General features: G+C 51.7%; 1 protein-coding gene across 9 annotated transcripts in view; it reads right to left on the bottom strand.

Moving 5' to 3' along the window:
* Nucleotides 1-21,629, bottom strand: part of ATP11A (ATPase phospholipid transporting 11A) — a 119,621-nt gene that overhangs the window by 16,321 nt on the left and 81,671 nt on the right. For 8 of the 9 annotated variants that reach the window (XR_009536849.1, XM_060129494.1, XM_060129496.1 and 5 more), the window contains 11 exons: nt 20,915-20,986; nt 19,774-19,847; nt 15,918-16,021; nt 11,523-11,704; nt 9,553-9,804; nt 8,239-8,413; nt 6,056-6,158; nt 5,659-5,804; nt 5,039-5,098; nt 4,447-4,574; nt 2,452-2,587 (listed from right to left, as the gene is read on the bottom strand). Coding sequence is in view for 8 of the 9 variants with exons in the window: in XM_060129494.1 (XP_059985477.1) it covers nt 2,452-2,587; nt 4,447-4,574; nt 5,039-5,098; nt 5,659-5,804; nt 6,056-6,158; nt 8,239-8,413; nt 9,553-9,804; nt 11,523-11,704; nt 15,918-16,021; nt 19,774-19,847; nt 20,915-20,986 (1,432 nt within the window). In the remaining variant the exon portion in view is untranslated. The remainder of the gene's footprint in view (nt 1-2,451; nt 2,588-4,446; nt 4,575-5,038; nt 5,099-5,658; nt 5,805-6,055; nt 6,159-8,238; nt 8,414-9,552; nt 9,805-11,522; nt 11,705-15,917; nt 16,022-19,773; nt 19,848-20,914; nt 20,987-21,629) is intronic. The other variant, XM_060129498.1, reaches the window with a different exon arrangement.

The raw sequence follows: 21,629 nt of genomic DNA, 5'->3' as shown, positions 1-21,629 counted from the left end.
ACCTGACAAACAAACAAGAATTTAAGACTCAGTGATCCAGAGCGAGAAGGCTCTGTGCGGAGGCCCCGAGGTACCGCAGGGGTCTAGAGTCAGACCATCGACGGAGCGCACTCGCCACGCGTGGCCCTGGGGCTCCTGTCCTCCTGGTGATAAAGGTCTACCCTGGGTCCCCGCAGGTGTCCCTCCGCTTAGCGCTGGCCTTGCTCTCACGCCTCTACGTCTGCAGGTTGTTTATCGTCCCCCGGGCGCCAGTGACCCAAGGCACAGCTGTGGACAAACGCCCAGGTCCAGCACCTCGCTTGGTACGACTGTCGCGCACGCTGCTTCCTGACATCACCGTGCATCTCAGGAGCTTTTCACGCGACAGGATGTGCGTGGCCTGTGCTGACTCTGTTCCCACGGGGGCCTCAGAGCTCCTGGCCCGTGAGCACAGGGCCCCAGCCAACAGGCGTTCTTTCTACCTCGCTCTCCCTTCCTGTCATCGTTCCAGATTCTAACCAACGCTTCTGTCCCATAACAGTTGAGCAAAGGCACAGAGGTGGCAGGTGGGGGAGGGATGGTATGGGAAAGACCCCTTCTAGACGCTGGGATCCGGGTTCCATGGTGGCTCAGGGCGCCCTCAGGAGCGAGTAGCAGAGAAACAGGAAACAGCAGAAGCCCTTGGCTCACGGGAAGGGCCTCAAGGCACCCGGGCCTGCAGCTCTGACCACAGCAGCGGCAGGAGGAGATGCGGCCCAGCCTCGTGCCGGGAAGGCCCCCCAGGCCTGCATCCGGGGCCCCTCGGGTGACCAGCACCTGTGTCCAGGGTGCATGTCCCCTCCCTGCTCACACCCGCCCTCTTGTGGGCTTGCAGAGCAGGGCCAACCATGTCACCCCGTGATGTGAGCGTCAAGCAATTCAGCAGCTGCATGGTCTAAAACACACACCCTGGGCTTGAGCTCTAATTCCCTGACCTCGTACAGTACTCATCTGTCAACTTCCATTTGCTCGGCTCTAACACCGTGAAACTGTCCGACTGAAGGAGCGACTGGTGAGCGAGGGTGACGCCTGCAGAAGCGACTCACTGCCTGGATCCTGGGACCACGGATGCCGGGACACAAAGTCTGAGCTCTTTAAGGTACACGTGAGGTGCTCACTTAAAACTGGGCCCGCAAGGGACTCTCACGAAAAGATGCATCAGAGCAAACGCTAAGACAGCTCGACTCAACCACCGGTACATGACGGCCTCGTGGCACCCGGGAGCTATTCTACCACAACTAAGACAAAGTGTAAATCCTTGAAAAATGGGAAGATTTTAGAAAAGTGCAAAAAGACTTTGAAAAATCCTCAAGATCAATTTAGGAAAAATTGGTTTCAGTTATAATGAGAGATGACAGTACCTTGCAGTCACAAGAAAAAAGAAACAGACAAACCGATGGGCAAACACACAGCAAGACTCTGAACTTCAGGCCAGCCACGCGGAGGGACAAACGGGCAGAGAGGTGTCCCATCAGACAGGACGTGCAGTAAACCTCTGTTCACAAGCTCCCCTTCTTTACGTGGACCCTGGGGCATCAGGTCAGAAGCAGGGCTCCGGGCCCCGGGCCTCTCGTATTCTCCAGGCAGGGCTGGAGGTCGGCCACGGTCAAAGCAGCATCCCCTCCAGCCTCACATGCTCGTGTGTCTTCCTACTTATTTAGGTCAAGGGAGGTCCAAACAGATCAAGTCCACTTAGAAACACCACTGACCCCGCTGGTGGTCCCCAACATGGAAATACAGGGAGTAACCTCAGCAACAGGGACCCAAGTGGACGCACAGGTTTCTGGGACGACCCCAGTCCTACAGACGTGGGGCAGCAACTAACAGCATTTCTACCGACAAGCACACAAAGGCAGTCACGTTGGAAAATATTTTCAAGAAATATTTTATTTATAACGCACTCCAAAAACACAAAGGACGCACCCACAGATTTCTTACCATGTGTGTGCTGGTGGTCACTATCTGAGAGTGGGAAGGAAGCCATGGCAGAAAGAAAAAAGCAAGATACGAATAAAACAACCCCTAGAAATTATGCAGAAAACCAGAGCGCTGAACGCCTACCAGGCAAGTGTAAATCTACTTGTTGCGAAGTAAACAGATACTTAAGGATGTGAACAAACACTAAAATGGGTTAAATACTAAATTATTTCCCATATTTAATAAGCCACGTCTCAACGATCAAATCGGACCACTAGGTATATAGCTAACGGTGAGTAAGCTACAGAACTAAAGCCTGGAACCCCTCAGGAAGGGTGTCCCTACAGTCGGCAGAACTCTGCCATCATGTCCCTTCCATCCAGCTGGGGGGCAGACACCCAGACACGGTCCCCACGGGCTGTGCTGAGACTGCGCTGACCCGGGATCGTGCTGGATTCAAGCTCTATCCCCAAAGAATCCCGGAGCCACGCTGACACGACCCAGTTCCGTACTAACCTGTCCGTTGCTGGTCACGGTTGTGTTTTCAAACATGAAGTAAGCACCGAAGAAAAACACCAGAGCATCGAACACGCCTAAGAACGTCCAGTAAATGAACACGCGCCAGCGGAGGAGAGCGTTCTTGGCGATGTCTCTGGGGAGGCAAAGGGTGGGAACCTGTGAGCGCGTCCAGGCGCACGCGCCCGCTCAGCCCCCACCGTGTCCACCGGCCCTGCGGCCGCCGTCCCCGTCCGGGGGCCCCTGACTCGCGGAGAGCCCCGAGGTGGCAGAGCTGCAGGGACAAGCAGGGACAGGAGAAGGAGGGCCCTCGGAGGGGGCGGGGCCCCTACCGACACCCACTTAGCCAAGCCCCGAAAAGCGGGTCTTGGAGAAGCCCGGCCGCGAGCACCACACAGCCTGTCCACATCGCGGCCAGACCCCCACCTCCACCCGCCGACTGGCCGGCACACGCTCTGAATGCACGGAGCCCGTGGGATGCCAGGTGGGCCTCACGACTGACCACACTCCCGAGCCACACTTGACGCTCTGCGGCTCCTCCGGCCACACCACCTGTCACTTCACTCAACACCACACCCGGTCCCAGAAAGGCCCTGGGACAGCTTGTAGCACAAAGCTGTAGTAACCGAAACCATCACGGTCAAAGCACAGTGAGAAGGGAGCAAACATGCTGAGGTGTGAGGGGCGACGTCCCCAGCTGATACAGTGGGAAGGACCAACAGACATGAAGTGAGCTTCCTGGGAGCAAAAGCAAAATGCTCTCCAGACTTTGCATTTTACTACATACGGATATTCCTGAACAATCTCTGTTTGAATATTTTATTTCTCAAAAATGGACTGTGATATGACTAGAGGAAGAAAGATGCCAGCGCTCACACCTCTGCTTCCGAAAGAAAGGACACAGGACACAGGGACACGCTGGCATCCAAATGCCAAGACCGCGGGCTTCCCGGACCAGGCTGCGCATTTCACGACAGGGCTTCCGACACCTGTCAGTTTAGTTCAATAAGACAGAGAAGCTGCAGGATTCCCTCCGGGTGTGTGTCTAAAATGGTGTGGGTTCCCTATTTTCTTAGACTTACTCCTGTATCATTAAATGCACGTGACAAACTCACAGCTTGCTTTTTTTTTTTTATCACCTACAGGGATTATTTTGGACCCCAACACTTCAAGACCCCATTTAACGGCTAATGATTCTGATGTAGGCCGTGGGGCTGGTGAGGTGTCTTGACTGTGTGGGCACAGGACTCACACATGTGAAAAGCCTGCACAGGATTAGTGCACACACACGTGAGCACACGTGTGCACACGAGTAAGACGGCTGGGCGTGTCGCGTCGGTGCCCTGCTTGTGACCTTGTCCTGCGGTTCTGCAGGGCGGTCTGTCAGATGCTACCACTGGGGAAACTGGATAAAACCTCACAGAATCTCTCTCCTATTTCTTACAACCACATGTGCATCTAAAATGTTCTGAAAATAACACGTTTAATTTACAAAGCCACAATAAACAGTGACACACTGAATCGGCCAAAGATCCTGGGGTGCAGTTCTGAAATAGCAGAAAAATCGTTTCCTTGTTATTAAAAATACTTTTTAGCAGAAAAGAGCACCCTGAGATCAGATATGTTAACTTTTCTCTTTTCTCACTGAATGGAACCTATTTGGACCTGCGAGGATCATTTAGGCCATAAATCCGCTGAGGTCACAAGGGGCTAGAAACTCTCACCCCAAGTTCTTTCATAACCATCGAAAATCACGTTAAATACAAACCGGCTTAACGTGTACATTTCAAACGCAACATAAATCCTCTGTCTGAATTTGGAGTATATTCACTTAAATCACATGGCTTCCTGCTTGAAGAATCTCCTGTGGAAGCGAGCGTGTCAGCTGACACTGAATCGTCTGGCTTTTAAGTACTTCAACCAAGTATTATACGGATTCGCGGCAGGGCTGCCCGGTCCTTCTCCTTGCCTACAGCGGCTGCCTGCTTGAGGTACCTGTAGAGGGCAGGGTCCCTCTTGAGCGTGTCCATGGCGACGTGCTGCTCCGTCAGGCTGTGCAGCAGGATGGGGAGGGAGGTGAAGCTGATGTTGTAGAGAGTCAGGTAGGCAGTGTCGTACAGGGTCTGCGGGACCGAAAAGCCACGTGAAAACAGCACCCGGGCATCTCGACAAGACTTTCGGATGATTCGTTTCAATATGCATGTGTAGTTTTCATTTACAAAGGGCCACAGGCACGAGCATTCTAAAATGCACACAGAGCCATTTTTCTACAGATACAGAAGGACAAGGACATTTTTCAAAGTGTCAGGATGTCGACTAGTCTGGATTAAAATCACAGCGGACCCACCCGGTCCTGCCATTCCAAACCTGCAACAAGAGAAAGTTGCACGAAAGTTTGCAATTCTGATCGCCGCCTCCAAGCTTAGATTTCCCCGGTCCTGGCTGCTTTAGATGAAAGAAGATCAGCGACGGAACGGGGGGGTCATCTGGCCTGCATGCCCTGCCGTCCACCCTCCGCCCACCACAGACACATGTGGGGAAGAGGGATAAGGCTCAGGTGAGCTCGACCTCAGGCATCAGGACTCACCTGTTGTGAAAACCCACAGAAGAACTGGTATAAAAACTGAGGGAAAATGAAGCAGACATTCTGAAAGAGAAGTCACACGCATGTTAATCAAGGGCACATTGTAAAAGACGTCACTTTTCTATCCCGTCACAGAGCTTGGCCACGTGACACACTCTACCTGGGCAAAGTGCCCCACATTCTCCAGCAAGACGGGCAATGGCTCTAAAACTCCTTGCTCAACTCAGGGGCTCCCACAGTGCACACGGGACCATTCTGGTCACCCTGAGATCAGACAGACTCAAGGGAAACTTGTGGCAGAGCAATGAGGCGGCAACGTCGGTGTCAGGACAGACAGGAAAGAATGCAACCGCATTAAAGAAGAAGAAACTACTTCAAGGAACTATAAAAGAATGCCCCTTCCTCAAGCATTTTACAGCCCGTATCTCACTGGTTCCATATTCAGTTTTGAGACTGCGAAGAGAGCTGGGCGTTTGCTCCCGTGGTCCTACGATTACCCCCTCCTTTCTGACAGTCACTTCTATCCATGGACAAATCACCCCTGTAGCCTCGGGGCATCATGACAGACGAGCCATCGCTCACACGCTTTGAGACGGTGAGAGGGGAAAGGAAAGCCTTCCTACCTTATAAAAGAAGTACTGCACAAGCTCAGATATTCGAATATAGTAAAAGTGCCCATGAACAAGTAGCATCTTCTTCAAATGCTTAAATTTCGGTATCGCATAGTCGCTGTTCCTTGCAGCCTGGCGACCTTCTTTCCCAATGATGCCTACGAGAAGGGAGCAAACGCGCTGAGGAAAGCCTTTCTCAACACCACGCAGGTGGACACGGACACAGGCAAAACGGGTGAGGCTGAACGTGACTGTCGGATTTCTAGTCACGAACGCTCTGTGTCACAGACAGTGTCCTGAACGTGTGTCTACATTCTATGGCCCTGCCTTGGCTGTGTCCTTTCTCGTCCAGCTGCGTGATAAACCCGGGTTACCAAGAGGCGCAGGGAAGCAGAACCGAGGGGCTTACCTATGCCCACGTGGGCCTCTAGGATCATGCTGACGTCATTTGCGCCGTCACCAATCGCTAAAGTGATAGGGTGCTCTTTTGAAAATTTGATTAATTTAACAATCTGGAAAAGAAGTAAGCGCAGATTTTATCGTCTCTGTTTTATTTTTGCAAAGGTCATTCACTAACTAGGCAGAAACGACAACGATGTCAAGTTAGTCAAGGAAAAATGAAACAACTATGTACTTAAAGTGAATTATTTATTATATGCAGTCTATTTTATCCACTTAGGATAAAATCTTTTTGACGTCGAAAGCGAAACACACTTCAGCAAAAGCAGCTGAGAAATGACTGTAGTAAGATGAGCTGAGCAGGCTGGTGGGCAGACAGGACGGAGAGTGAAATCCAGGAAGTCATTTGCAGGGGCTGCTCAACTCCTTATGTAAACGTGGGGGAAACAGATTTAAATATACGGGGTGGGGGGAGTGTGAATGCTGCATTCCGTTAGAAGATACTGCTATTCCAAGCTATCTGGTTTCAAGCATCTATTTTTTAAAATAAGCTGCTCATTTACTTTTCAAATTTGTCATGTGTGCAAAACCAAATCTGACAACTCAATGCAATGAGTAATTTCCAAATTTTTAGTCTGTTTCTTTACAGTCTTTTTTCCTATTTATGTGCCAAGTATAAGGTTCCATGATGGAAAAGATGAGGAAAAAATGTGTGGATTGCCTTCTTGTTTCAAGACTGAGACACTAATTGGTATAAAAGTTTGCAAAAGTCACTTAAGAACCTAAAAGAAATACCAAGTATCATGAGAAGACCAAACGACATCCTTAGTTCTGTTCTGGACGTCACTGTACAAGGTTTACGCAGAGTCACACATTTAAGAGGGACAGTTGGGAATGAAACCATTTTTATCCCAAATAGAATGTACATGGACGCCTGAGTCTGCTTCTCTTCACTGAGAACCACCCCAGGGCGATGCTTTATGTGTTTTATGCTTAGTGACACTGTCACGTGGCATGTCAGTGTAGCACGCATGTAAGGACGTGAAAAATGACCCCTTTGCACGTGGTGTTCAGTATTTTACCTTAAGCACTAGGTCAGTCTGAGAAGTGACAGTTTCCTTCATGAGCAACTCAAGAGAAACTGATCTCCCTTAACTAAAATGTGGTTTACAGAATTGGTACCGTTTTAGGTTTACCAACACCAGAAAGGCACGCATGCTCACGTTCGTATCCCATATGCTTTAAAAAATATTTAAAAACACACAACAGGGGGCTTCCCTGGTGGCGCAGTGGTTAAGAATCCGCCTGCCAATGCAGGGAACACGGGTTCGAGCCCTGGTCCAGGAAGATCCCACGCGCCGCAGAGCAACTAAGCCCGTGCGCCACAACTACTGAGCCCACATGCCACAACTACTGAGCCTGTGCTCTAGAGCCACAACTACTGAAGTCCGCGCGCCTAGAGCTTGTGCTCCGCAACGAGAAGCCACTGCAATGAGAAGCCCGCGCACTGCAACGAAGAATAGCCCCCGCTCACCGCAACTAGAGAAAGCCCACGTGCAGCAACGAAGACCCAACGCAGCCAAAAAAAAAGAAACATTAAGAAAAAAAACACACGTCAGGTGGTGTTTCCACAAGAGTGTGGTGCAAGGGGCAGAACGTGAGTTCAGAGTCCGACAGAGTGGAAGCCGATTCGGACCGCCACTTTCCAGATCATCCCGCCAGGCAGGTTCTCCCGATTTTCTGTGTCTTAGGTACTTCATTCCTAAAATTAGTGCAGCCTCCCTCGCCTCAAGGGTTACCGTGAGGGTCGGTGGGTTCGCACCTGCCTCAGCAATCGGCACACAGCAGGTGCTCGACGGCAGCTGCCTCCCCGCGGGCTTCCGTACAGACTCTTACAGACGGCTCTACCTCCTTGATACAGTTCTGTTTACGTGAGAGATGGGACGAGCATCTCCCTTGGTCTCTGCACCCGGAAGGGCCATCCGTCTGATTCCATCAATGCTTACTAACCACAGCGAGCAAAGTTAAGTCTCACGTTTCAATTTCTATCATTTTTGCTTCCATTTTTAAAAGGAGGTGCTTTGCTAGATTTAAAAAAAAAAAAACCCAGAGGCTGTAAGGGCTCATGAATGGCTCTCACTACGTAACCCCTTCCCCCGGGGATCCCTAGCTGGTTCCTGGTGGGCGGCGGACCTGGGCCTTCTGCAGGGGCGCCATCCGGCAGCAGAGCACAGCGCTGCAGTTCCGGCAGATGTCCAGGAAGAGCTCTCGGTAGTGGCTGGCGCTCCCGTCCTCACACGGCTTCATTATCAAGGACAGCGCGGCACCATCAATAATTAAACCGTAGTCCTGCATATCGGCGGAGAGTCTGTTAGATCATACAAACCAGAGAAATTACTCAGTAACTAAATCCAGAGATTTGAGAAGACTAGGTACTTTTTTGGGATATCTATAGATGCTACACATTCAGGATCAAGGATTAAGAAACTGGGTTTTCTTGTTTTGTCAATAATAATACAGTCTCTAGATTAGTGGCTGTAAGGCCTTTGATTACATTTTAAAATTGTGTGTGAATTAAACTTTCTCATTTCACTGAGGCAAAGCAAACAACGGTCGCAACTGTGGACTCCTGGGCGTGTTCCGGTACTTCTTGACAACAGAAGGAGAGCGTTTATCCCGCTGTCGAAGAGATCGGCCTTCATTCCCGAACTGCCTGGCCACCTCAGCCAACCACAGTCTTTATTGTTACAACTAATACCTCCGTGCTACTCTGCCCGGGTGGCCTGACTTGGAAAGAACATGGTGGTAATTTCTCTTTGCTGGGTTTCAAAATTACAAGGAATATCTCTAACCCCCAAAAGGAATTCTGCAGACAGGGCAAAGGGAAATATCGCTGTACTATTTATAAATGCATAATTTTAAATCCACATACGATTAGAGAGCTGCCTTTGCTTTATCTAAATTAATGACAATTTGAAACGACTCAAATGAAATCTAACCTTAGATCATGCGTCTAATACCAGCAAGGAGAGCATTGATAAAATGTGAATAAACTGGTGAATATTCTCGGAAAAAACAACTGTCGGGCATACACTGTTCTGTCTTAATCGACAAACGACCACGCGTTATTCACGTCTCCCTCCTGCTCTGGCAGGAGCCCTGAGGAATCCACGATGCAGCCCGCAAGTGTCGTAGAAGCAGATGGGAATCACCCCAGGCACGATAGTTTGTAAATCCATGAATGAAGTCTCTTTGCACCCTCAGCCAGCAGTCTGCAAGTGAGCACGCACACACACGCGCACACACACACACACACACACACACCCCCCGCTCTGATGCAAAAAAGCATATATATCACAGTTGCTAAAGAGAAATAGCTCTGGTCATGGTCCCGACCACGGGATGCTGTTAGAGGCCAGAGGACAGGACCACGTCCGCACAAAGGGAGCTGAGGCCACAGCCCTGCCCACGGAGCTTGCCCAGTCCGTCTGCAAACGTCCCGCCTACCCTGAGAAGCTGTCCCGGGTCAGGCTGGCGCTGCAGTGCAGGACGGTCTTGCTCAGCTCGCAGAGCACGTCGTGCAGGCTCTGCTCCTCCAGCCTCTTGGTGGTCACCTCGAGCAGCTGCGTGTTCCTGCGGAAGAGCCTGCAGGCGTAGCAGGCGGCGGCTGCCGTCTCCATCTTGTCACCCGTGAGCACCCACACCTTGATGCCCGCCTTCTGCAGGGCCTCGATGGTGTCGGCCGCCTTCTCCTGCAGCCTGGGGGGCGGGGGGCGGGGGACAACACACACACGTCAGCGTGGACACAGCAAACCAAGTGTAGAATTCCAAGAACTTGTGATCCACTGAACTGTTTCAGTTTTCTGCCCCCAAATTAAAAAGCACCGCGGTGCTGGCCCATGATTTACCATAAAGGACCCGAGGCTGGTTCCAGCCGTGTATTAACCTTTCACAACAGAGCACTTCCTAACACGAGAAAATCCACAGGGATAAAATATTAAGAAACAAAACGGCACCTTGCACGAGTAACAGTGGCCGAGCACACAGTTTTCTGCCTGGTGGGACTTGCTACTTAGAGAGGACTTTACGCTATTATAAGAAGGCCCGTCATAACCACCAACCAAAAAAGTCTTAACCAGGGAAAAACGGGACCTGGAAAAGAGGTGACGCTCACCACCTTTTCATTGTGCATAAACTGTTCTAATTTTGCCACGTATCAAATCGGAGCCCAGGTTCCCCTAAAGAACGTGAAATGCCAGGCGCGGCTCTGGGACGGGCTGATGGCGTCGCAGGCTTGCCCCGCATCAGATGCTGCGGGAAGCACTTGCCTGCGACGTTTTGCCTTTGCCAGAACCTTACAGGATGAGGACGGTGTTAGGATCCTGGTCTACGTGTAGAAAACGCACAGCTTGCAGAGGCCACAAAACATGTCTGAGGGTAAACGGCACTCTTGACCTTGGTCAGGCTGTCTTGCCATCCGTGGAAGTCTGGCAGCAAAACCACGTCTGCCTCACTTGGGGGCCTGCTGTGTTTTCTAGATTTTAGAGTCTTAGTTTTTGATAGATGTGTGTCAGTGATGTGTTTCTGTCCAGTGCTGAGTGAAAGGCAAGTAAAGGATCCGGGTTCTGACTGGAACCATCTGGTTAGATTCTGGGATAGACTTCCTAGGTCAAGTCTGGAGATGATATAATCGTACTATTCTAGAGGCAGAAAAAACCATCTCTCATTTCATCCTTTTTTGCAAAAAGGAAACCGAGGCCCAGAGTGGTCTGTAAAGATGTTGGCCAGAGATTTCAAAGAAATAATCTGTAATCAAATATCATCACTTCAAACCCCCCCCCTCCGCCCCATCCCCGGGGATCTACTCTCAGTGTCCTGAGGTGTCAGCTCCCCCCAGGTGCATCAGCTCCCAGGACCCCCGTGAGGGTCCTCGGCTGTGCAGGCGAAGATCCCTCCACCCTTAAGAGCCTTCCCTTCTCCCCAGTTCCTCCAAGGACCCAGGAATTCTACCAGCTATTATTGTCAGTTTTTGCAATGTTCTACTTCATTATTTTAAATTCCTTCAATGAGCGATGACAAGAACACTGAGAATGTTAAGATCCAACATGTTTACACTTGTATTTGGAAAGAACTAGTGACAAACTGAGGAACAGATTAGTTATTGATTCCATTCTAAAGAATAATTGAACAGCATAGCCTTGTAGCTTGACTATTCAGAATATGGTGTGAAAATGCTGACCATTTCTGGTTTTTTCTGGGGGCCTTTTACTCGTGGAGAGTCAAACATCACAATAGCACAGCCTGACCCCCTGCGCTATTACCCCAGGTAACCAAGTGGCCTGCCCGGTCCTGACGCGTGAACACGTTCACCGGGTGCGGCCGACGCCGGCTGTGGGGCTCCTCCCGAAGCGCCCCTGTAGCCCCTGCGATCCCGCTGCAACACTATTATTTCTAAGACAAGCGCGGCGAGCCTTTACCGATCCTCCACGGCCGTAGCACCGAGCAGGATAAGGTCTTTCTCTATCTGCTCATAGGCTTCTGCTAACTTCCTTTCCCGATCGTGGAGCGCCACTCTGGCGGCCTGCAGCAGCTTATAGATGCCTTCGTATTCTTCCTGCATGAGCCTTTTGTAGGCAACGCACAAGGTCCGAAGCCCCTCCTGCAGGACACAAAGCGGCACTTAACGTGAACTCGAGGGTCACTTGCTGAATATCACTTCCCAAAGCCTTCCCGACACCCCCCTCCAGCTCGAGTGACTAACCAGAGAACGAGAAACCAACCCACCCTCAAGGGGCCGGTCATCTGCAAGTGAAGCGTATCCACCTTAAATATACACAATCATGGTCGATGGTAAAGTTTTCAAACTAGTAAGTGTGGGAATACAAAATATAAACCGGGGCCGTCGAAAGATAAGACTTTGTTCTTTTATTTTGACAAATGAAGAGTTAACCTTCTTTAGGATAGCAATTTGCAATTTATAGTAAATATCAAGTGATATTTCTTTTTTTGTTTTTTTTGGCCACACCACGTGGCATGTGGGAACTTAGTTCCCTGACCAGGGATTGAACCCACGCCCCCTGCAGTGGAAGCTCAAAGTCTTAACCACTGGACCGCCAGGGAAGTCCCATCAAGTGATATTTCTAAAGTGACGCTTTACGTGGGGAGTTTGTGTGACACTTTGATCTTATTCGGGTCTCACCGAAGGAAAACCACACGGTTATTGATCAAACCTATCGGGTCCACCAGAGAGGAAAACAAGAACCTAAGACTAATTCTGGACGTCAGGGCGCGCAGGGCAAGCACACCAGCCGGCAGGGCACCAGGAAGCTGGGCTCTCAAAGGCGCCACACAGAGCACTTTCACTGCGTCAACAGAGGCTTCCTTTGTTCACGATGAAGCAACCATCGCAACGGCCCGACTGGCGACCCTGGACGATCCCCTTCTGCTTCCCTTGTTCCTTCAGCCCCAACTCTACGGATCCCCTGAAATGAGCCAGTCTCCTACATGATCAGTCCAAATTCTGGGAGAACACTGGTTCCTAAGATTTGAAGGGTTTCCACTATATGAATTCTAACGTCCCATCGCTCTCAGGGAACGCTTCACATCTGCCATGTTTTCTCCGACCTCCAGATGTAGCCGAGGGACACGATCACGGTCGGGTTAACAGCTCCTCTTGTCCTCGGAGCTCTCGGAAGCCTGAAGGCGGGAAGGGAGCCCCCGGGGAGGAGCGGGACAAAAGCAGCATCTGTGTGTCCGACGCTCTGGGAAGGCACTGAGCTCTGTGACCGCCCACCATCCAGACGCCGAGTCCCGTCCCCGGGGAGCAAGCAAGCAGCCCGCTCGCCTCTCTGAGAAGGCAGGTCCCCCTCCACCCCCGAGCTGTGAAAGCGCAGAGATGTTCTTCCCCTGCATCCTTCCCGGGTCCACGCCCCGCCCACTTCGCTGCCCTCCTGTCTGTCTCCTTTGTGGGGAGGGAGCGCTCAGGCCACTGGCACTGTCTCACTTCACCCCCGACTCCTTGACACACAATAATAACTCAGTGACTTCTGCTAAAAAAAGTGGTTGAAGTTGGATCGGAAGTATCCACGGTGATCAAGGAAATCGGAGACATGAGCTCGAGCTACAGAATGGATCCTCTGACTTCTCCTAAGAGGTGAAACGCACAGGATGTATGTATATGACTTCATTCTACGCCAGAAAAACTGCACGATAAGAAAGAGGTTTTACGAGGATAGTAATTCAGAGCTGTCCCAGAACATAGAGCTGGTGTGAACGGGCAGCAGAAACTTCCGAAATAAATAGAACCTTGCCTTTAAAAGCAGCTATGGGGCTTCCCCTTGTGGAAACATGGAGTAGAGATACTTTTCTCTATTCTTCCTGCAAAGTATTACTAAAACCCTGGACACTGTATATAAAACAATACTGATATACAAAGCCAGACAAATACACCACAGGGAAAGAAAATTATAGAACATTATCCCTTACAAACATATATGCAAAAATCCTCAACCAAATTTCAGTAAACTGAATCTGACAGTATGTCCGAAGGATTATATACATGACCAAGAGGGATTTATCCCAGCGATGCAAGGGTGACCCAACATATGAAAACCAATCGATGTAATATATGACATAAATAGAACACAGGAGAAAAACTCACATCATCATCTCAACAGATGCAAAAAAGCATCGACAAACCCCGACAGCTTTTCATGATAAAACCACTCAGTAAACTAGGATAGAAGGGAGCTTCCTCAACCTGATAAAAGCCATATATGCAAACTCACAGCCAGCATCATACTCAACGGGGGGAGGTGGAAAACTTTCTCCCTAAGATCAGGCAGAAGACAAGGATGGCTGCCTCTGCCACGTCCATTCAACATGGCGCCAGAGGTCTTAACCAGAGCAATCAGGCAAGAAAAAAAAAGGTATCAAGTTGGAAAGGAAGAAATAAAGTTAGTTCTGTTCTTAGATGATAGGATCTTATATGTAGAAAACTCTAAGGATTCCACCACCAAAAAAAAAAAAAAAAAAAAAATGGTTGGAACTAAAAGACGAATTCAGTAAAGGTGCAGAATTCAAAGTCAACACACAAAAAGCGGCTGCATTTCTACACGCTAACTATGAACAATCCAAAAGGGAAATTAAGAAAACAAGACCATTTACAGTAGCATCAGAAAGAATAAAATACCCGAGAATGAGTTAAACCATGGAGGTGAAAGGTTCATAGACTGAAAACTACAATACGTTGCTGAAAGAAATCACAGAAGATCTAAGTAAATGGACAGGCATCCTGTGTTCACAGATTGCAAGACTTAATATCCCACGATGACGACACCACCCAAAGTGATCTACAGGTTCAGAACGCCCATCACAACTCCAATGGCATTCTTGTGGGAATGGGAAAACCCACCTGAAATTCATGGGGAATCTCAAGCGACGCAGAGTAGACCACAATCTTGTAAAAGAACGAGGCTGGAGGACGGACTCACGTTTCCTGGTTTCAAAACTCACCAGAAAGGGACAAGTAACCAAAACGGGGTGGTCCTAGCGTAAAGACAGACATAGACCAACGCAACAGAACTGAGAGCTCACAAATGAACAGCTGCACATGTGGCCCAATGATTTTTGACAAGGATGCCAAGACCATCCAACAGGGAAAGAACAGTCTTGTTCAACCAACGGTCCTGACCCGTACCTGTCCCACACACGCAAAATTAACTCTAAATGGATCAAAGACCTGAATATAAGTGCTACCTTATAAAACTCTCAGAGAAAAACATAGGGACAAATTATGATCTCGGGTTTGACAACAGTTTCTTAAATACGACACTAAAAGCACAGGCCACAACAAAAAAGTAAATTGGACTTGATTAAAATTAAAAACTTTTGTGCATCAAAGGATACTATCAAGAGAGTGATAGACAACCTACAGACTGGGAGAAAATATTTGCAATTCATACATCTGATAAGGTGTTAGTATCCTGAATATATAAAGAACTCCTACAATTCAACAAGAAAAAAAACCTGATTAAAAAATGGGCAAAAACCCTGAATAAGCATTTCTGCAAAGAAGATACAAATGGTCCATAAGCACCTAAAAAGGTGCTCAACACCTTCAGTCATTAGGGAAATGCAAACAAAAACCATAATGAGTTACCACTTCATACCCAACCAGGGTGACTACAGTTAACAAAAATGGAAAATAACAAGTGCTGGCGAATAGGTGGAGGAACTGACACCCTCACGCACGGCTGGTGGGGCTGCGACGCGGTGCAGCCTCTGCGGAACAGTCTGGCATCTCCTTAAAAAGTGAAACATATTGGAATTACCAGGTGACCCAGCCATCCCAGTCCTAGGTACACAATCAAAGGAACTCAGAGAGATACGAGCACACCCATGTTCACAGCAGCATCGTTCCCAGTGGCCAAAAGGTGGAAACAACCCAAGTGCCCACCAACAGATGACGGATAAACACAGTGTGGCACACATAGCGCGTCCACACGATGGAATAGTTTTCAGCCACAAAATGGAACAAAGCTCTGATGATGTAAGAACTCGCATGAGCCTAGAACAGACTGAGCACTCGCTTCAGAACAAAACGCGAGAAGAAAACCAAACAGGTCACAAGGGAAAGCATTACCCGCCAATCACTGGAAGTCCTCAGGATAAAGATCTATTTTCTTCAAAACCGTCACAACGTGCTTGTCATTCTGGACGCCCTCCCCCCCAAACACCAGCGGAGGGCTGCGGAGCGTGGTGCCCGCCCAAGGGCACGTGGCCAGGCTTCCCGCGGCGCGCACACGTGGCACCCAGCAGGAACGTGCCCCCCACGAGGGAGAAGAGGCGTGAGGCCACCGCCCGCATCTCACCACTGCGTTGCGCTCCACTCTGGATCGGATCTGGTCCACCTTGCCTTCTATCACTCGGGGAAATATTGAGGAATCTGCTCCTTTGCAAAACAGATAAATTTCTCCTAGAAAACGAGAAAAGAAGATTTTCATTTAATCACTCTACGGGGAAGACTAAATTATTTTTCAAATGACGCTTTTATTAAAAACAAAACCAGGGGTACCAGCGCTGAGACTGTCGTGGAGATGTCGACTGACCGGTTAACCTGTAAGATCAGGAAAACGTCAAAGCCACAGATTCCCCCACAAAGCCTCGTTTTATTCCGACAAGCCCAGAATCTCAGGAAAGTCAGGAACGAAACTGGCTCCTGGGCGTCCTTCGTCCTGTCACTTCTGCCTGCTCCCTGGCAAGGATGTGAGTGAGGGACGAATGCCCTCGGGACCAGGGAGGGGTACGGACGCAGAGGGCGTGGCCGACCCCAAATGGGGTAACAAGCTGCTGGGACACTGGGCGTGACCAAGAGTGACGAGAAGCATCTGTCGAACGATTCTCCCCACACCTACTGCCCCGGTCACTTCACACGTCTCAGTGCTGGGGGTGCACGCTCCTCCCCCCTCGAGGTGAAAGGTTTTCCCTTCCAGAAGGGTCGGGAAGCTCTCGGCTCAGACAGAACTGCGGGCGCCCGCGCCGACCCACAGGCCACTGGCACCGGGGCTCCTCTTTCTCGAGGACTCTTCTGGCCTGCAAACCACGTGGCCCTCTGCTGCGGAAGCACCGGGGGGCTTGTCACAGCGGCTGCAGGGCCGGAGAGGGGGCACTGCCGCTGGAACCGGGTTCTGTTCAGCACTTGTCATCAGACAGAAATCACGAACACCGAGCCCCGGCCTGGGGTGGGTCCCTGGAAACCCAAGATGCTGACGGCCCGCGGGAAGGAAACCCGGGAGCCAAACCCAGGGCACCAGGAGGGGCCGGGAGGAGGGGGCACAGTGCTGGGGTGAGGGCTGGGGTGCCCAGAACCGGTGGTCCACACGGGGATCTGGACAAGGGCCCGTGAACTCAGGGGCAGCATCGGAGCCCACTGTGGGTGGCTCTGTCCTTGGTCCCAGAAAGAACTATCTTCTGCAACATACAGAGCGAAACACTTAAAACATGGCCCGGTTCACGCTCACGGGAGTCCTGGAGTTAAACCCAGGGCAACGTCAACCTACGGCCAGGAAGGACGGTGTCTGCAGTGTGTGTCGCAGGCGTGCGGAAGGGACACGCGGGGCTGAGCTGGCGAAGAAGCGGCAGCACGGCCGCCGCCCCCAGTGGGAATCTGAGCAGTGAGTCCAATCCCCAGGAGAAGCCCACACACCCTCAGGCCGTGACCCGAGAGTCCTGGTCACACGCCCGCCAGCCTAACGGCAGAATCCGTGCCCGGCACCAGCCGTGACTTCTAGGCAATGCTGTACGTACGGCACCAGATATAGGATAAAACAAGTTTCGTGGTCCAGACAATTCTGAGTGGTGATACCTTCTTGAACAGTAATTCCTTTTCTAGAAAAATCACAGGTGACTCCAAGTAATGGCCTGTGAATGACTTAAATTTTCTCCTGTCTCAACCTGTCATCCCCCTGTACCCGCCGTAGACGTGGGCCGTGTTCAGCCTAAAGACTCTGTCGAGCGGAGCCTCTGACGTGAAAACATCTGGAGTGGAAGGCGACGTTTAACTTGCAAAGGACAAGAGCAGAGACTGTTGGGCCCCAGCTGCAGACCTGCTTTTCCAGTTTTGTAAACGAATAAGAAGTTGGAACTCCAGAGCAGTGCAAACACACAGGTGAGGTGACCGCGGCCCACGCCAAGCGCCGTGGGACCCGGGTGGCTCCACGGCTGCAGTGGCTTCTTGGGGAGAATCCTCAGAAGCTCAGGGCTGCAGGGGCTCCGGTCTCCGTCCCGCCCACGAGGCTGGAAATCAGTGCCTTTAGGGTCATCTCCGGGCAGGTATTACTACTTAGAGAACAACTTGTTTAGTTAAATATTCAACGTCTCTGAGAATTCACTGCTGCCTTGCGGGGTTCTGATGGCCCGGCCTCTCCCCTCCAGGAAGGGGTTTCTAGCGGCGCGAGCGCCGAGGATGTAAGTCCTTCACGTGACCCAGCTGCTGCTCCAGGCCGAGCCACGCTCCTCCTGACGGGAAGTGTCGCTGTTCGTGAAGATTCCACGGTCCACACCTCGGCTCCTGCGCTGTGCAGGGCGGGTCAGGAGAATGTGCAGAGGGGGAGAAGGTGGTGTGTGACCAGCTGACGCATTGCTTCCCGAGGCTGTGGCCACGACTGCCGGCCCACGGACTGTCTCGAGCATGAGCCACGTTTGTATCGGGGAAAGTCACAAGAGACAAAGACGGATGGTGGGACCTTGCACAGTTGAACGCCTTCGTCCTGGATGGACCCCAGCGCTGGCCAGCGCACAGCAGAGGGGGCACCCGCCCAGGGGACTCGTCTCCAAACACGACGGGCCGTGTGCTTCCCGTGTCCTGCTGCCCCTGTTGCCACGTGTCCGGGGCAGCATTTACATAAAGACTTGGCGCCCATGGCGCTCACTGGCGCAAGGCTCGTCGGTGGGGACCCCACGTCTGACGGCCTGCTTCGCGGGCGAGGGAGCCACGCGGTCTGAGCACGAGCTCCGAGACACCCAAGCGCCGCAGCTCGCGGAGCGCGGTTCACAGGGCCTGGCTGAAAGATGGGCCTTCAGCCCCATGTCCTCAACCGGCTTGGGAGACAAAATAAGGCATTTCCGGTTCCATCGAAAGAGGCTCAAGCAGCCCTGTTACGGGAACTCACTTTGTGGAAAGGAAATCCGCTCGAGCTGAGCGTGAGGACGCCGCTGACGCAGAGCTCTCCAGGTCATACCTGAGGCCGAGTCTGTAGGTTCAGGGCAGCAGCTTGGTTTCACTGCTCTCCAGGCAAGTTTCCAAAGAGAAAAACATAGCCTAGCGCGGTCTCGTTTTAAGAAACAAGAAAGAGTAAGATGCCTTGTCTCTTGGTAAGATGCCACTTGCAAACACGTTAGCAAGCTGAACCCAGAAGCACTCACCGAACGCTCGGCAGCGCTGCGCTGGGGACACTGCTGAGTAAGTGTGGCTCTGCATTCAGGACATCTGCAGCCCCGCAAGGGCAGGAGGAAACCAGGAAGGCTTCCTACAGGTGGCCGTGGAGAGGTCCTGGGAGAGCTGCACATGAGTAACAGGGCCTCCAGGCGGAAAAGCCCTGCCAGGCAGAGGGCCTCCAGGTGGAAAAGTCCAGACCAGGTTGAGGGCCTCCAGGTGGAAAAGTCTACACCCGATAGAAGGCCTCTAAGTGGAAAAGTCCAGACCAGGCAGAGGGCCTCCAGGTGGAAAAGCCCGGGTGGTGTACCCTAGGGGGCGGCCTGGGAAGGAAAGCTGGGAGGCAGCTCAGGGCCTCCACGAGAAGAGCTGGAGGGGCGGCTGCCTGTTTCCATCAAGGACCCGAGCCCAGGAGGCCCGGCAGAGACAGCGAGCACACGAGGGCTCGAGAGGGACGGGGTCGCAGACGCCTGGGCGGGGCCTGCAGGTGGGCGGGGCCTGCAGGTGGGGACCCAGGAGACAGGCTGAGCAGTGTGTGTAAACTGAGGGGGGTTCAGAGCCCCGGGGATGAGTCACAGGACTTTCCCTCGGGGGAAAAACCAAAGGTGACAACCTCAGCCGAAGATGCTCGGGGACAAACGGGCCCGAGGCTGAGGGGTGAGTGGTGGTTTATCCATGCTTTAAACAAAGAGAGTAAACAGTTACATCCTTAAAGCGCCCACAGAATTGAGGCATCAGAGTGAAACACAGTCACACTGTATCATTTAAGAAACCAAAGGGAAAGAAATCTCTACCTGTAGCAGATTTGACAATCACACTCATTCTCCTTCTTACTGAGTCAAAGCTCAAAATCTCCAGCAGTTCGAACCTGAAAAAGAGGTTGAAGTATTGCTTTTACTGTCATCCGGCTCCACGTCTCACTACATGGGGTGACTACCGGCCCGCCCCTGCGTGCTTCACGATCGCTAAAAGAGCAAGGGGGTTGTCAGCCTAGGTGGCTGTGAGGCTGCGCCGGCCCCGCTGGCCCACAAGCTGGCTCCCGGGGGGCCCGGAGCACCGAGCGGCGGTTACGGTCTCAGGGGCGCTCACTTGCCTTCCCAGCTGGAAACCAGAAGCTGGACAGCAACGTCACTGCCCTCCCAGGGGTGACCCCATGGCGCCCAGAGGCCCCGAGCACTGCGGGAGGAGCCCCAGCTGACCCGGCGGGCCTAGGGCCCGGCAGCCGTTCTGGAGTCGAGGGGCTCACACCTCCGCAGCCTGGGAGTTTATTGTTCTTAAGAGCAAAAACGTAAAATCCAGCTCTTTTGAGACCATCACCACCAAATCTTACATTATTTACCACGTGTGCCACGTGTAACCATAACTGCCCATTGATGTTTATTTAGCAAGGAGAGATGGATGGCCCCATCCTCTGAGTCAAAATCAAAACATGCCATTTGTCTCTGGGAGCAGCAGTTTTAGACTAGATGGTCCCTAAGAGTCGATATGGAAAGTGAAACATCCCCCGTCCATCTGGTCCCTCCAAGGCTACCGCTCAGTGTTTCTGTAGGACCCCGAGCTCCACGGCCTGGGGACCTGCTCTGAGAACACAGGATTCCAGGGCCACTCCCGGGGGAAGGGCTTACGTTGGCCCTCTCGTGGGGAGTCAGAGCTCGGCCTTGGGGGTGTCAGAATGTACTAGAAGCTTTGTCAACTCCTGCAGTAAAACTGACAATGTGTGGCTTAACCCCAGCCTGTCTGAGGGCACACCACCACCCAACTTCTCCTCTAACCGTCCGACTCAACTTCTCCAGGCGTTTCGGTGACATTCTTGGTGTTGTTACTGAGAAGAGGGAGAACGAGTTATGGAAGGAGTGCGGAGAACTTGGTATTTTCTCCAGTGAGAGAGCTCTGTAAAGACGACCCTGTCTGCCGTCCCAACCAGGCAGTTCTCACCTCTCGATGTCATTGTCCCTGTTCCGGAGCTCCATGTAATTCTCCTTCAGCCTCAGGTACGTGAAGCCCAACCTGCAGAGGAGAAGACACACCTGGGAGTTCATGTGGACCCGGATGGCCCTCTTTCATGGCATGTTTCCATTTTACACTTTGGGAAAGCTCTCCTTTTGAAAAAGAAATGCTTCCAGAAAAAGAGGCTGTAAACTGCATTGTAAAGTCGGGAAATTACAGCACTGTCTCAGAACGTTCTCCAAGAGCCCAGGGAATGTCGACTTACCCGACCGTCTGGCGCACCACACGCAATTAGCTGCCTTCTTACTGGAGGGTATGGACGGCAGCAGGTCTGAGGATTGGTCCCTGTCTCTACTGATCAGTGGGGCTGCTTACAGCTTGGTTACCATGTCAGAATTGGAAGGACTCTGGGAGCCCATCCATCTCCAGACAGACGCTCCACTTTACTGATGAGGAAACTAGAGCCCCGTTCAACCAACGGGCCACGGGCCACTTCGTCTGTAACGCCCCCTCCTGCACCAGCACGTGTGAGGGCTCTGCCCATGTGGGCCCAGGCTGGGATGGGAAAGAGCAAACGGGCCTGGCTTCTGGACTCGAGGAGCTTCCAGGACGTGGAGGTGGAGACATACACTAACACGGCAACAGCCCTAATCGTATTAGGAAGACACTATGGGGACAGGGTCCCGCTGACCCGGCAGGAGCT

This window comes from Lagenorhynchus albirostris, chromosome 18, assembly GCF_949774975.1.
Source record: "Lagenorhynchus albirostris chromosome 18, mLagAlb1.1, whole genome shotgun sequence".
In the NCBI taxonomy this organism is placed as follows: Eukaryota; Metazoa; Chordata; class Mammalia; order Artiodactyla; family Delphinidae; genus Lagenorhynchus; species Lagenorhynchus albirostris.
The sequence above is the reverse complement of the archived record's forward strand: the minus strand, read 5'-3'. Positions and strand labels throughout refer to the sequence as shown.